The following is a 17,086-nucleotide window of genomic DNA, read 5'->3' as shown; positions in this document are numbered from 1 at the left end:
CAGGGATTGACAGGGTAGATACAGGGAAGATCATTCCTCTGGCTGAGGAGTCTAGAACCAGGGGCCACAGTTTCAGAATAATGGATCGGCCATTTAGGACTTAGATGAGGAGAAACTTCTTCACTCAGAGGGTGGTGAATCTTTGGAATTCTCTACCCCAGAGGGCTATGGATGCTCAGTCTTTGAGTATATTCAAGACAGAGATCAACAGATTTTTGGATATTAAGGGAATCAAGGGATATGGGGATATTACAGGAAAGTGGAGTTGAGGTGGAAGATCAGCCGTGATCCCATCGAATGGCCTACTCCTGCTCCTAATTCTTATGTTCTTAACACAAATTGAGTAAATTTCACTAGTTCTTAGCCCAGCCATTAGGGGAAGCACTTTAACACTCAGAAGTAGTTCACTTAGTGGACAGGAAAGATGAGTAATACTTACCCTGTCCAGTAAAGCTGACATCCTGTCCAAAAGCTAGAGCAGCACTGTACACAGCTCTGAAGTCTACAACTCAGGCCATTGTGCCTTCATAACATTGGGGATGAATATCAGCAAGGCCATGAGGGAGAGAAGATGAATAACTTGACCACCACTTGTCAGTATTTTAACCTGCCCTCTATGAAAAAGTGTTGAATTACAACACCTCATCCATCCCAACTATCAAGATAATTCTATGATCTTGTCTGAAGGAGGAAACATGAGGCACGGCAGTTGGATTCAAAGGAGAAATCTCTATATTTTTAATCAGGAAACATTAACAAAAGCAGAATTCAAATAGATGATAGAGTACATCTATTTAAAGATCATTTAGCATTCAACAACAAAAGACATTCAGCCTTCAAGTAAGCTCTTTCCACGGCCCTATCACAAACTCTATTCTACCTCATCCAGTTCATCTCCCAACATAAACACTCCTTCCATCTCAAAGGCAATGAAACAAACTTCCAAAATAGAGGGGTCATTTTACAAACTCCTGCTCCAGGTGTAGATCCTTCCCCATCGAGTGTACAAATCAAGAACTTGTGCTTGCACTCTGCACAATTTTCCACCCATTGATACTTTTGTTGTTGCAGGGAGTATGCACCTGAATATCTAATGTGCAATCCCAAGCATGGAGCTCCCCACTGGGGGCACGATTTTGTGAAATTATCCCATATTTATCTATACCAATGTTTCCACTGTTCAGCCTCAGTCTTCTGCAATCTAGGGGCAACATTAGACCATCTCTCCGCCCCAATCCTATTACAGAGATAGGACTGTGCACAAAATATATTCCATAATGCATATTTGAATCTCTTGTGAACTGATCCTATATTTATTGTGTTTTTAAGTATTTGCACCATCAGTAATTTTCCATGTCTCACTGTTTGTGTATTATTTCACTTGTAAATAAAAGAGACTATTAGTTTAAGCCTGAATATGTAACATTTACCACCTATTTGGAATAGACAGGAGAACTTGGGCACATTCTATGTGGTTTCTGATACAATATACCATAGCTAAGGAGAAATTACTTGTCCCATGGTCTGCTAAGCCAATCATGATATGCAAAAAAGGTGCAGAGTTTGGTTCATAGAATCAGTCTGTTTATGGAAACTGCCTTTTTGCCTTGAACATAATTTAAATCCCCAAACATTTCCAATCAAACTTCTTTTCTCCAATAAAAACTAATTCAGCTCTGCAAGTTTGTCTTCATAACATTAGCGTCAAAACTTTCAGCACTCTTCTCTGCTACATGAATGTGCTTTTGAAGAAAAGATGGCCAAAACTGTAAATAATATTCCAAAAATGGCCTCATCATAGATCTATACAAATAATTTATTTTAACTTAGATTAAATTCCCAGAGTTGTATCTGAGTATTTCAGCCCAGCTGCCACTAAAACTGACATTCATGACTTTGTTACCACCAGACTATTATTCAAATGCTTTCTCCTGATTGGCTTCCCATTTTCCACAAACTTAAGCTCATCCAAAACTCTGTTCCCCATAACCTATTGCACATCAAGTCCCCTTTTCTATTGACTCTGTGCTCACTGACCTACATTGGCTCATGGGCCCCCAATGCCTCAAAGTTAAAATTCTCATCCTCATGTTTAAGTCTTGTCTTGGCCTTAACCCTCCCTATCTCTAATATTCTCCAGCCTTACAAACCCTTTTCCCCAGTCTTGATTTCTGGCTGTGAAGTTTTCATTTTACAATTCCCAACCGCCTATCATAAAATTGGGCCCCATATTTGTATGCTATGGCTGACTGATTTGTATGTATTCTATATTTTATGATCTCAGAAGTAAACCAGGCCCTAGGTTAAAAGTCACAACATAAATGCAAGTTTTTTCTTTTTTTTCTTAATAGCTTCTAAACACTACAAATAAATCATCAGTCTTGTGTTTGTAACAAAGCAAATGCTGAACTATAGCAGAAATTATTGGAAAAATTAACTTCCTTCGCACTTAATGGTAACGATTAATAGATCTTGAGGAGTTTTAAGGCAAAGAAGGTAAATACCATCATTCGGATGGTAGCCATATCTCTTTACCACCTCTGTCTGTACTTATAGCATAAACTCGAGCAATGCTGCAAGCACATGCTGGGCTGCCAGAGGCACAAATGGAAGTGATGAACTTTGGTGGTGCTTGTTACCTCTGACCACAAATGCAATGGTGCTTTTATATTACAGGTACATACTTGCTGCCAGAGTCAGTCAGATATACAGTGAGTCATTGAATGATTTTGTGTCTGCAAGAGTGCAGGTGCCTGTGTACACGAGAGGAAGTGCATACGAGAGTAAGCCTGCATGTGAACGAGAATCTGCCTGTGTGAGAATGAGTCAATGTGAATAAATACGATTGAACTCTGGACCATTTTTCAGTGGGTGGGCAGCAGTGTGAGTTAGAAACTCTCCCCCATGCTCCAGACATGAGGATCAATGTACTTTAACTCCCGGGCCTCATTTAAATCCTGCCAGACAACTTCACATTTCTCCTGGGCAAGAAGTCGGTGGTAGGCAGCAGAAAATTGCATGGCCTTGATACAGTGGTGGAATCGGTTCATGCAGTCATCCTGTAAGGGTCTCGCAATCAGGGGGGAGCAGGCGAGTCCATGTCAAGGGAGGCCTCAGCTTTCATTGTGCAGCCCAATGAAGCAATCCTTTTCCTCCTGGCCACATGAGAAGTTTAAAAAAAAAATTTACACCAGGCAAGCATGGCTAAACTTGCTCCCACAATATAACTGGGGATATGATGGCCCAAAGACAGGTTTAAGGTAACCTACAGAGATCACAGTCTTTTGATGCATTTGCAAATTTAAATTATGAGACACAGACTGGGCTGTGTAGGTTGCAGGATCAGTCAAAAGATTACAATTAGAATTAAAGCAAAGAAAATTTTGTATATAGAGAATCACGTTCTATCCAGATAGTGAGTACATGTTTTTAAACTGTACTGCATATTACACATTGAGCAAGTTTTTCCACAGACTCATAGTCAACGGGCAGCAAATTTATCATCATGACAAATCAGGTGCAATGCAATGAATTATGGCATGTCTGTTGCAGCAAGCCAAGTTCCATGTGAAGCTTCTTTTGATGTGTTAGTAGATGAATTGTAATGTTAAAGACACCTCCATATAGTAAATGTTTTATGGTCTCAAATATGTTTGACAATTATTTGTAAATATAGGTTTATATTGTGTAAGGAAGATAGAAACATGAGTCGGCCATTCAGCCCCTCGACCCTGTTCCGCCATTCAATTAGATCATGGCTGATCTGTATCTCAACTCCATATACCCGCCTTGGTTCCATAACCCTTAATACCCTTGCCTAACAAAAATATACCAGTCTTAGTTTTGACATTTTCAATTGACCTAGCCTCAACAGCTTTTTGGGGGAGAATGTTCCAGATTTCCATTACCTTTCAAGTGAAGAAGTGCTTTCTAACATCACGCCTGAACGACCTAACTCTAATTTTAAGGTTATGTGCTCCCCACCCCCTCCACCCCCACGCTGCACCCGCCCACCCTTGTTCTGGACTCTCCCACCAGTGGAAGTAGTTTCTCTATATCTACCCTATCAAATGCTTTAATCATCTTAAACACCTCAATTAGATCACCCCTTAATTTTCTATACTCAAGGAATACAAGCCTAATATATGCAATCTGTCCTCATAATTTAACCCTTTTAGCCCCGGTATCACACTGATGAACCTGCACTGCACCACCTCCAAGGCCAATATATTCTTCCTGAGGTGCAGTGCCCAGAACTGAATGCAGTACTCCAGAAGGGGTCTCACTAGAGTTCTGTACAGCTGCAACATAACTTCCACCCCTTTGTATTCCAGCCAACTTGAGATAAAGGCCAACATTCTGTTAGCCTTTTTAGTTTTGTTTTGCACCTTCCACTGCTTTTAGTGATTTCTGTACTTGGATCACAAGATCTCTCTGCTCATCCACAGTTCCTAGCTCCTCACCATTTAGAAAATACTCTGATCCAAAGTTCCCTTTCAGCTGCGTGGCCGCGCAGTGCTCCAGGGGGTCCAGCGCAGCCGGTGAGCCGGTTTTTAAGTTGGAAAACCCCATTAAGGGGTTACCCTTGGCCACCCACTTTCTCAATTTATTGGTAAAAAATCTCCACTGTTGTCCTTGATATCCCTCACAAGCTTTTTCCATTATTCCCTTTTTACAGCACTTCCTTGGGAACGGAACTTGGCTCGAAAGATCAGAAAGTAGAATAATTTTGGATGGTGATAAGAAATAACAAGGGGCAGAAAACAGTGGTGGGAGTAGTTTATAGGCCCCCAAACAGCAGTTATACCATTAGACAGAGATTTAATCCACAAATAACAGGAGCTTGTAACAGAGGTAATAAAATAATCATGGAGGACTTTAATCTCCATATAGACTGGGCAAATCAGATTAGCAAAGGTAGTCTGGAGGATGAGTTCATGGAATGCATTCAAGACAGTTTCGTAGAACAATACGTCATGGAACAAACCAGGGAACAGGCAATTTTAGATATTGTATTGTGTAATGAGACAGGGTTAGTTAGTAATCTCATAGTAAAGGATCCTCTGGGGAAGAGTGATTATAATATAATAAAATTTCACATTGAATTGGAGAGTGAAATACGTCAGTCAGTCAGAAACTAGAGTCTTAAACTTAAATAAAGCCAATTACATAGGTATGAGGTGCGAGTTAGCTAAGCTAGATTGGGAAATTAGATTAAAAAGTCTGATGGTAGTTAAGCAGTGGCAAACATTTAAAGAAACATTGCAAAATTCTCAACGAGAATATATTCTATTGAGAAATAAAAACTCCATGGTAAAAGTGATCCATCCATGGCTAACAAAAGAAGTTAAGGAGAATATTAGATTAAAAGACAATGTTGCAAAGAATAGCAATAAGCCTGAGGACTGGGAGAGCTTTAGAAAACAGCAAAGGATGGCCAAAACATTGATAAAAAGGGAGAGAATAGAATATGAGCGTAAACTAGCAAGAAATATAAAAACAAACTCTAAGAGCTTCTGCAAGTATATAAAAAGGAAGAGCGTAGCAAAAGTAAACATCGGTCCCTTAGAGACTGAGACAGGTGAAATTATAATGGGAAATAAGGAAATGGCAGAGACTTTAAACAAATATTTTGTGTCTGCCTTCATGCAGATGACACAAAAAGCGTATCAAAAATAATGGGAAACTAAGGGGCTAATAAGAGTGAGGTACTTAAAGCAATTAATATCAGTACAAAAAAAGTACTTGAGTAACTACTGGGACTAAAAGCTGACAAATCCCCTGGACCTAATGACCTACATCCTAGGGTTCTAAACGAGGTGGCTACAGAGATAATGGATGCATTGGTTGTGATCTTTCAAAATTCCCTAGATTCTAAAATGGACCCAGCAGATTGGAAGGTAGCAAATGTAGCCCCGCTATTCAAGAAAGGGGGGCGGGGGGGAGAGAGAAAACAGGAAACTATAGGCCAGTTAGCTGGACATCAGTCATTGGAAAATGCTGGAATCCATTATTAAGGAAATGGTAACAGGGAACTTAGAAAATCATAATATGATTAGGCAGAGTCAACATGGTTTTATGAAAGGGAAATTGTGTTTAACAAATTTATTAGTTTTTTGAGGATGTAATTAGCAGGGTAGATAAAGAGGAAACCAATGGATATAGTATATTTGGATTTCCAAAAGGCATTCGATAAAGTACCACATAAAAGGTTGCTACACAAGACAAGAGCTCATGGGGTTGGGGGTAATATATTAGCATGGATAGAGGATTGGTTAATAAATAGAAAACAGAGAATAGGGATAAATGGGTAAACAGGTCAGTTTAGCTTTGGTGACTCTAGATAACCTCGGGCTGATCGCACGTCCTCGTGACGGCGACGACTCATTCGAATGTCTGCCCTATCAACTTCTGGTTGGCAGGCTGTAACTAGTGGGGTGCTACAAAGGTCATTGCTTGGGCCTCAGCTATCTATATTAATGACTTATATGAAGGGACCAAGTGCAATGTATCCAAGTTTGCTGATGATACAAAGCTAGATGGGAAAGTAAGTTGTGAGGAGGACACAAAGAGCCTGCAAAGGGATATAGGTTAGGTGAGTGGGCAATGAGGTGGCAGATGGACTATAATGTGGGAAAATGCGAGGATATTGACTTTGGTAGGAAGAATAGAAAAACAGATTAAATGTTGGTGTTAGAGAGATTTATGAAACACAGAAACGTAGCATGCAGGTGCAGCAAGCAATCAGGAAGGCAAATGGCATGTTGCCCTTTATTGCAAGGGAGTTAGAGTACAAATGTAAGGAAGTCTTACTACAATTGTACAGGGCTTTGGTGAGACCACACCTGGAATACAATGCACAGTTTTGGTCTCCTTATTTTGGAAAGGGCATATATGCTTTATTGGCGGTGCAACAAAGCTTCACTCAATTGATCCCGGGGATGAGAGGATTGTCCTATGAGGAGAAATTGAATAGATTGGGCCTATACTCTCTGGAGTTTAGAAGAATGAAAGGTGATCTGATTGAAACATGTTGGATTTTGAGGGGGATTGACAGGGTAGATGCTGAGAGGGTGTATCCCCTTGCTGGGGAGTCCAGAACTAGGGGGCATAGTCTCAGGATAAGGGGTCGGCCTTTTAAGACTGAGATGAGGAGGAATTTCTTCACACAGAGGATTGTGAATCTTTGGAAACGTATCCCCGAAAGGGCTGTGGATACTGAGTCGTTGAGTATATTTAAGGCTGAGATAGATAGATATTTGGACTCAAACACACGCAAGGGGAATCAAGGGATCTGGGGATCAGGCGGGAAAGTGGAGCTGAGGTCGAAGATTAGCCATGATCTTATTGAATGGCGGAGCAGGCTCGAGGGGCCTTATGGTCTACTCCTGCTCCTAATTCTTATGTTCTTTGTATCGCTTTGCTGTTCTTTGTAACTTTCCCAATCCGCAGGATCTCTACTGTTCTTTGCCTTCATAAAAGCTCTAAGCCTATCTTTTAGTTTTATACTATCTCTCACTTCCTTTGTTGATCAAGGTTGTTTAATTACACAAGTAGAGCCCTTGCCCATTAGGAGCATGTACAGGTCTTGTATTCTACCAATGGAATTTTATTTCCATTTGTACATTTATTTCTTGTTTGAATGAACATGAAAAATGACAGGTGCAGGAGTTTCCTCACAAGCTGTGTGCTTCCTGAGGTATTGCAGGAAACTTATTCTGCAAGCTTTTATATCATCTATAAAACTATTTCCATGCAGTGCAGAATTCCAACAGGTGGTGCTCTTGCAGTGAGTGAACACACAGTTCAGATGAAGAAAAGCCACAAGATTAGAAAGGAAGAACTTGCATTTAAATCGCACCTTTTGCATCCTCAATGGTCATGAAGCGCTTCACAGCCAATGAAGTACTTTTGAAATGTAGTCACTTTTGCACTGTAGAGAACCATAGCAGCCAATATGAGCTCAGCTAAGTCCCACAAACAGCAATGAAATAAATTACCTGATATTCTTGTTTTTAGTGGTATTGGTTGAGGGAGAAATATTAGCCAAGATACCCAGAGAACTGATTTTCTTCAAATAGTACCGTGCAATCTTTTACGTCCAACCGAGATGGCAAATGAAGCCTTGGTTTAACTTCTCATCTGAAAACCTTCAACAGTGCAGCACTCCTCCAATACTGCATTGAAGAGTCAACCTAGATTTTGTGCTTAAGTCTCTGGAGACGGGCTTGAGCCCAGGACCTCTTAACTGAGAGGTAATACTACCACTGAGCCAAAGTTGACACCATTGCAATATAAATATAGATAAGAAAGGCCTTTGGGCTCTTCTCGGTTCAATGAGCCAGAAAACCATGTAATTCCCTATCACTTTTATGGGTTTTCTTGCAATCTCATCATGGGAGAGCCTTATATAATCTATGTTACAAATGTTAAACATAGATCTCAATGAGTTAAATGCACAAGGTAACAAAGCTATCACATTTAAATTAGATTTCAGATGGGACATCTGAACCAGCATGCTGGAGACAATGAAAGATAATGTGAATGATTAGTGGAATGTCAAACTAAATGCTGTTGCCTCAACTCTGTTTAGTCAAACTCAGCAGAGATCAGTGTTAAGTCAGGCTGGTGAATTTTGCTCGGGGGTGGGGGAAGAGACTCTGCTTAACTAAAAGTTGACATTAGAGTCAGGCTTTAAAAAGAAAGAGAGAGCTGTGAAAGCTAGTGGTGGGCTGTGAGAAGAATGGAATGGAAAAGAGTTAGAAAATTAGCTTTAGGTCAAGTGGAAGTCCACAGCAGTGGGATAGCGTAGAGTGTCATCATTTTTACATTATTATAACAGAGTCTGAAATCACAAAACATGACCACCCCATCAAAACATTTAACCATTTTTGCCTTCACTGTCGGGAAAGTCCATTCCACATGTTCGGTTATGGATAGTTTATGTTGTACAGAACCACTTCAAATAGTGATGTGTGTGTACGTGTCAGCTCCCAGTACTAGTGGAATTTGTTCATTTATATTGTGAAATGGGTTTCAGAGCATCAGCAGAAACACAAACAGTTCTTGTTTAAAAGTGACGATCACTACTTTGTTTTTGGTTACCAGATGTTGTGGGAAATTCAGTAGCCACTGGTGCAGTTCCTTTGGTTAAGCCATTCTTGAAGTGACACTCTGCACCGTTCGTCACTGACTTTGTCTGATTTTTGTGTGACACTGAAGTCAGGACTGCTCCGAGTGACAGTTCTGTACTATAAAGGCACCATTACAATGCACAAAATGTAAAGAGTTCAACTATTCAGCTAACAGTTCATTTTGTTCAAAACTTTAAGAATAGCAGCATATCTTACAGTGAACTTGTAAGGCAATAAAGAAAGATCATCTTTCAAAATTACAATACTGTATCTATGCGCTGAGAGCATATTGCAATATATGGTTTTACTTACCAGATACTCCAGTGCCTCCATTCAGAGTTGGTGTAATTTGTTCTTTTGTTCCATGAGGACTATTAACATCTGATGTATCCATTGATCCTGGTGGACCTGCATAACCTACCTCCTTAAAGACACCATGGCGTGTTCCTGTGAGGGTTGGAAGTTTTGGTAGTTTGGGTGGGCCTGGAGGTCCTGCTTGGCCTCTTTCCACTAATTAAAAGAAACAGAATCTCCAGTCATTTCAGATGCACCATTGTGGTAAAATGATGACTTTCACTGCTACATTAGAAATATGTTTACTTCCCCGATGGGAAAATTCACTGCATAATGTGAAAATGAGCCATCCAGATTAGGAAGTTTCCAGGTTCAATCCCCTGGTCTGTTCCGAGTCAGCTTATCTCATCCAGTGCATGTGTATGGATGTTAGATGATAACAGGATTGGCTATGATGACCTTTACTATCAAATAGCCTGTTGACAAATCAGGAATGGACTAAGCTATGATGTCTCCCAGAGCCAAAGAGTTTGAGTTTCATAAGCGAAGCATTGCTATTCATGTGGGGTACCAGAGGGGAGCTAACACAAATGGATTGCACAACAGCATGAATCAGTACCATCAGGAGAACAAGAGACAATGAAAGGAAAATAACATTAAAAAATGGCTTTGGCTTCACAAAGAGGGACTTTATCAGAAACTGTAAAATTCACACATCTAGAATAGGATGTTTTAAATAAATCAGTGCCATACATTGAGAACTGCAGCTTAGTTCAGTAAGAATTACACTATTCAGCTCAATTGATTCGAACAGTTTAGTAATAAATCCCATTGAGGATAGTAATCCCACCAGAAGAAATTTGATAGTGGGAATTTCCTATGCATTGGCTAATTCCCAACAAAAATATCATATTTCACACAAATTCAGTACATCTTATCAGCAGGCTAGGAAGTGAAAGGAACATGCAACAGTTAAAACTAAGTGATTCACTACAATGACTAAAACACTCCAAAGTACTCCAGTTAACATTTGTTCCATGATTTTATCGAATGCCATGAATCTTGGATAATAAGTTGACATAACCTGCCTTTCAACAGAACCAAATGGCAGCATGTGCTAGTAATTGTGCTCAATTACATTTGTTGCTGTTGTCACTGCTGCCTCCAGAGGATCAGGTAAATATTACCCTGGGAGGTGATCATTGTATCCCTGCCTCAGTTACATTCAAGCACTGTTATTGAAGTTGTGGCTGCTGTTGATGCCACAACTCCAGCCCTATTTTATGGAACTGCGTATGAATTCCCAGAGTTCTTAGCTGTATTAGCAGGTGAAGCGTCTTATTAGCAGGGAAGATTTAGGTACCTGACCCTTTAGGATATACTCACACCTCGTATTACCAAATCACAAGCAGCACTAAAGAAGTACTGCATTAGAAGCTGCAGTGAATTAGACAGTTACATGATTGGAGAAGGAGACCATAATGGTGAGCCACCTGGGAAGTACAACTGTGAGAAAATGGTGAGGGAGGATTATGTTTGCTATTTCAAAAGGCTCAATACAACATCATACAAGATTCCAAGCGTGGGAAAATCATCGTCCAAACTATTCGATACAATGGGGGAGGGGGCAACCAAAAACAATTGGGAGTAATTTGAAGTGCCTAGCCTAGGGTCAAAAACTAATAAACATAGTTGTTGGATGAAGCTGGTCATAATCCAGCCTATTTCAACAACCACCACTGCATTACCAAATGTATTATTATCCCCCAGTGAGATTATTACTTCAATGAAGCCATATACTAATACTGCAGTTAAGTTTAGAAACCAGCTAGCTGTGCAAAGGTTCTAGAGCCAGAATCTACAGACCTTTTGTCCTTTTACCTCAATTTAACACAGATTTCCACATTGGCTTCTTCTTCAGATGCAGTATTCTTACTATGAATAGAAATTTCCTAATAAACAACCAAAAACTGGTGCGAGCTAATATTCTAAGTTAAGTATTGCCAGATGGACTTTCTAAACTCTAAAAAGAAAAGTTCAAGTATAAGTTGGGAATTAATTAAGAAAATGTTAAGACTATTTAGACAATTGGTTTTGTAATGATTAGTTGTTTACATCCCTGAATGCTATATTTAACCAAGTTCCATTATTTTACTTGTTACAATGAGAAATTCCTCAATCATTATACTGGCAGTCAGAAAGTGCATTACGCCCCAAATTATGATGAAATTCTACATCCCAAATCTATCTCAAATTCAACGACATTCAGCTCTAAGTTTCACAATGGAATCAATTCAATTTGTTCTGATAGTGTACAGTGTATGAACTAACATGATGTGTACATGAACATAATATACATTGTATACGTGGTCAATATCTGGCACACACATATATAGTGTACAGTGCAGGCGTACCCAAGGTGATCTACACATGCATGTACTGTACAGTATGCAGTATCTGTCTGTCATAAGCATACACGTAGTGTACAGTGTATACACAATGTGACATATACTTGTGTCTGATGTACATGTGCACATGATGTAACCTGATAAATGTATACATGCAAATTCTGATCTATGTACCTATCTAGTATGCACGAGTACAACATCTTTCACTGTGCCTGAATTGCTCCTTTTGTCCACACCCATATGCCATCTACTGAGAACCAGCAGAAAAAAACAGCCCAGCTCCACAGCCCAAGTACAGGTGAATTCAAGTACTAAACTCAGACAAATACAGAAACAAAACAGATAATGCTGTAAACATGCAAAAGGTCAGTCAGCATCTGTGGAAAGAAGAGAAAATTAACGTTTTGGGCATGGACCCCTCTTCAAAACTGAAAAATAAGAGGCAAACAGGCATATTATTATTTTCTCCCTTGCCTTTTTCTAATTGTATTCCAATATGGTTCTCTGCCTTTTACTTTTCAGAAGGGTTGAACTTGTCTGTTCTCTCCACAGAGCCTGACTACCTGTTGTGTGTTTTTCTGTTTATGGTTGAAATTTTCAGCCTCTGTAGTACTTTGGATTTTAAAAGGCAATATTGAAGCTGCTGATGTGACAATTTTGATATGAACCTTCCTCATGTGGAAATGTAAAAACTGGCCTAGAGATTCAAACATCATGAACCCAGTATTAATATCTTATCAGCTGTTGCAAATTAGAAGTGGCTTGTCATAACATATGTATGTCATACAACAGAGTTCTGTTCTTTGTGGTGTTTTCAGTTAACATTCCCTTTCTCTGCTGTGAGTGCCGTGTAGACAGCTGTGGTTCAGATCTTATTTAAAGAACAGCTGAACTAGACTTCTAGTAAGAAGTATAACTAGGCATTCTGAGATAATTGCGATCAGATGCTTGTCGGCAGCAACTTGCCCTGGGCTGATGATATCACAAGTAAGATACTGGCCGATTTCAAGAAACACAAAGTGCTGCTGTCAATATTGGGGTTGAATATTATCCCAATAATTGTAGCCTGAATCAGATTGCTTGAGGGACTATGAAAGGAGCTCTTACGTATTTGCTAATAAAATTGATACAATACTATTTGGATTTTCATGATTCATCCCTTTTCTTTTTCCCTCCCTCTGTGAGATGGGACACAAATCACTCCTTTAAAGTGTGTAATTGGGAGAAGCAGTGTGCTCATGGTGGATGAGATAATTATATTAATGGCTAAATGTAGCCTTTGCATTATGGGGTATTCCACCTCATAACCAAACAAGATCTGGAAAAAAACTTGCTCCATGTGATTCAAGAGGCAAGCACCCTTGAGATTCTAACCCACAACCATCTGGATGGGAAGCAGGCATTCTATTGTCTAGGCTATAAAATGGTCAAGATTTATTCATTCCAACAGATGTCTGGATGATGTAATGAATGAATTCCATGCACTGCAATTCCACTAAAGTATCTCACCAGTCCCAAAATTCCCACTTTGTTTAGTTTTACAACAGCACCTGCTATCAATTTCCTTCCAGATTTTTGCACTAATGCGTTGTTCAGACCTTATGAGTAGGTTTTGTCACAAGATAATTACATTGACACTCATTGCCCTGTAGTTCTAAGTTTATTTTAAAATAGTAAAAGAACTAGAGGTGACATGGGGGAAAACTTTTTTTATGGAATGAGTGGTTTTAATTGGAATGCACTGCCTGATAAGGTGGTGGATACAGATTCAAGAGTAGTCTTCAAAAGGATATTGGATAAATACTTGAAGGAGAAAAAATTGCAGGGCTATGGGGAAAGAGCGGGGGAGTGGGACCAACTTGATTGCTCTTTGAAAGAGCCAGCGCAGACTTGATGGGCCAAATGGCCTCCTTCTGTACTGTACTATTCTATGATTCTATGGTTACTGCCATATTTGGTACTTCAATGGGGGAGCTAACACCAAGAAAAAATATTGGGCTGTCAGGCGCCAGCATAATCTGCTGACCCAGTTTTCCAAAGAAACGACATCCTCACAGGCACTAACTGAGTTCAGGATGAAGCAGACAACAAAAATTTTCAGTAGGTGATCAATTTCACTTATTTGTGACAGTAAGCTACCCAACCACCAGAAGAATATTTTTCTTACTGACTTTTGTGTCAATTTGACTATATATTGTCACAACCATCCAAACCGTGTGTAACAAGCACACTGTGTGATAATTGTTGCGGAGTAGCCATGTTTCTCGACTACTCCAGGCACAAAAACATCAAGATACCAACAGCCACCAAGTACCATCATTTCAGTTTTTGAAAGTGAAAACCAAAGTAGCTTTCAAACAAATAAAAAACGACAAAGGGATAAGGAATTCCTGTTTAGCAAACAGATGGTCTGTTTTACACCTTCAATTGCAGTGCAATTTAATTGTTATGTATAATCAGTAATATAATGATGTTTTAGCAACTTCAAAGTAATCTCCTCCCAGATTTTTCCTCCAATTTCCTCCTCTTCTCTCCTGAAGGCAAAGACTCACCCTTGAGTATGGTTCCATAGATGCCAGCTTTCCTCCAGAAGCTAACAAGTGAGTGTCCTCAGAATAGTCCACGATGAGAGGCATCAAGGCTGACTACAATACTTTGCTCAGTTGACGTCCAAACTCACGCTGTTTCCAGCAAGTGTCGTTGGATAGTGATCAAAGACAAGAGATCTAATTAATATGCCCTCGTTCAGGACACTGGGGGCACTTGTAGTGCTCCCTGTCAAAGTGATTTCATTCAGCGCAGACCAACAACTGAGCCAGAGACCGTACAGATTTATATGTCTCAGGTCTCAGGATTGAGCCTGGTCAACAGGTGCTGGTAGGCTCTTCGGTTACTGAGGGTGTGAGGGTGTGAGGGTGTGCCGAGGGGCAACATGACAAAGTCCATTTCTGTCCTCCCTCAACATCCGCACATATGCAATTTCAGCAGGGGTTGCTGCATGAAAATTAAGAATAGGAACTCTGGCCAATTTTAGTAAGCCAAAACTTGCTCAACTGAATGATGATTGAGTGTCTGAATTCTTAAACAAGGAAATTACAAGGTTCCAAGAATGCCAAGCTACAGAACAGACCTAAAACTATAGAAACATAGGCAACGAGTAAATTGGGTGAAACATTTAGACTAGAAGACAATTAAGGAGGGGACTTAGAAAAAGTTCAAAAAAACTAAAACCCAAACAGAAAATGATGGATGTTACAGATCCCAAAGAGGATGTGGAATCATTAACAACAGGTTTTGAGAGGACTGAATGTGAAAAACAAACTTTAAAGCATAAGTAAGCTGTGCTTTCACTAAATATAGCAGCCTAGATTTTCCATTTAAGGAACGCTGGTTCTCAGGTATAACTTGAGCACAAAATTCTTCAGAAACCATAAGTGACCAATCTATATGTAAACCCATTGTATCACTATTCCTATAACATTTGTACTACTACACCAGTAAAGGCAAGAGGGTTTAGGGTGGGACCCAGGCGGAATCCATGGTTGTCAATGACAGGAAGTTGGGAGGGAGGATGCACAAGAGGCCAAGGAATGAGGACATGAGGGATTTAAAGACAAAATCAATAAATTTTAAGTTTGAGGATTTGGGGTTCCGGGAGCCAAAGTGGGCCAGCAAGGACGAGGTGATGGGGAAATGAGCCTTGGTGGGGGATAGGTTACAGGCAACAGAGATTTGGGCAAATTGGATGTATTGAGCATTGATTATGGGAGACGAACAAGGAGAGTGTGAGAGCAATCAAGTCTGGTGTTGAAGAAGACGTGTCTGAGGCTTTCAGTGGCAAATGGGCTGAGGTCGGGGTAGAGATGGGCATTGTTACAGAAGTAGAGTAAGTGATTTTTGAGATGGAAAGGATATAGGATCAGAAACCTATCTTGGAAGACTGCAGACCCTCTAATTCAGTCTAGGACAGTGGCAGGGAAGGGGCTGAAGCTGGAGATGGAACTGAGTTGTGGCAAAGACCAAAGATGATGGCTTTGATCTTTCCAATGCTTAGCTAGAAGAAGTTACTACTCACCCAAAACTGTATGTCAGACAAGCAGTCTGACAGTAGAGAGGCAGAGCTTGGTGTCATCAATATACATGTGAAACCAGACTCAAGATGCAGCAGGTCAATGAAGAGGAGGAGGGGCCTAAGGTGAATTCTAAGAAAACTCCAGATGGTGCGTGGGTGGGAAGTGAAGCCATTGTTAGAGATGCTTTGACTACAATTGGGTAGTTAAGACTGGAACCAAGCGAGGGGAATCCCACTGAGCTGGTCAGTGGAGGAGAGGCACTGGAAGAGGATGATGTGCTCGACTGTGTTGAAGACTGCAGAGAAGATGAGGTGGGATAATACACTGAAGTCACAGAGAATGTAATTTATAACTTTGAGTTGGTCGTTTGGTGCTGGGAAAGGGCAGCGGCCAGATAAAAGGGATTCAAATAGGTAGGCATGAAGGTGGGAGGTGTAAGGGATATAAATAGGTGGTCAGAACACAATGCTGAAGGTGGTGAACTAATCAGTATTAGGGGGGTCTGAGAAATTGCCTATGTATGTAACACTTGCTCTTGTAGGTATAGCATACTTATAATGCATTAAAACTCTATCCTTAACCTTAGTAACACATACAAGTCAGCAGTTACAATTTTGATTAGAAGTCCCTGAGGAAGAGATAAGAAAGCCAGTATTTTGAGAAACAGTTACTTTAGGTGACATGCATTTTGTGGCAGAGGGCAAATAATGGAACAACACAATGATGGGAAATGGATAGTTGCATATACCACTCAGAGCCAGTCTGATAAGAGTCGACAAATCAATGTAATTCCACTGATAGCAATTGACCTATTGATGATTTTGTAGGAGGGTAGCTCCTCTCAGAAGCCTGTATAAATTATATTCGAAACCTCATGTATTTTGAAGGTTCCACGACTGAACCTTCCCTTGCATTACTCAAAATAAAGCTGGTTAAACCTAAGATTTCATGTGTTTACTTCAGTGGTTGTTATGTGGAGGAGAAGGGTGAGGTGTCGATTATCTATATCAGGTAATCCACCCCGAGGAAGAGAAGCCTTCCTTTAACCCCAACAGAAGGGTGAGGTGTCGATTATCTATATCTGGTAATCCGCCCCGACGGAGAGAAGCCTTCCTTTTTACCCTACAGAGGCAACACGTTCAACTAACCCGAGCAGGGAATTCTTGGAGAGCCGCTC

At 40.2% G+C, this 17,086-nt stretch overlaps 1 protein-coding gene across 2 annotated transcripts in view; it reads right to left on the bottom strand.

Moving 5' to 3' along the window:
* Positions 1-17,086, bottom strand: part of LOC139275825 (EMILIN-2-like) — a 108,229-nt gene that overhangs the window by 53,726 nt on the left and 37,417 nt on the right. For both annotated transcript variants that reach the window (XM_070893036.1, XM_070893043.1), the window contains exon 5: positions 9,447-9,644. In XM_070893036.1, the coding sequence (XP_070749137.1) occupies positions 9,447-9,644 (198 nt within the window). The remainder of the gene's footprint in view (positions 1-9,446; positions 9,645-17,086) is intronic.

Source organism: Pristiophorus japonicus, chromosome 1 (assembly GCF_044704955.1).
Source record: "Pristiophorus japonicus isolate sPriJap1 chromosome 1, sPriJap1.hap1, whole genome shotgun sequence".
In the NCBI taxonomy this organism is placed as follows: Eukaryota; Metazoa; Chordata; class Chondrichthyes; family Pristiophoridae; genus Pristiophorus; species Pristiophorus japonicus.
Note: the sequence above shows the minus strand (reverse complement) of the source record. Positions and strands in the feature narration are given on the sequence as shown.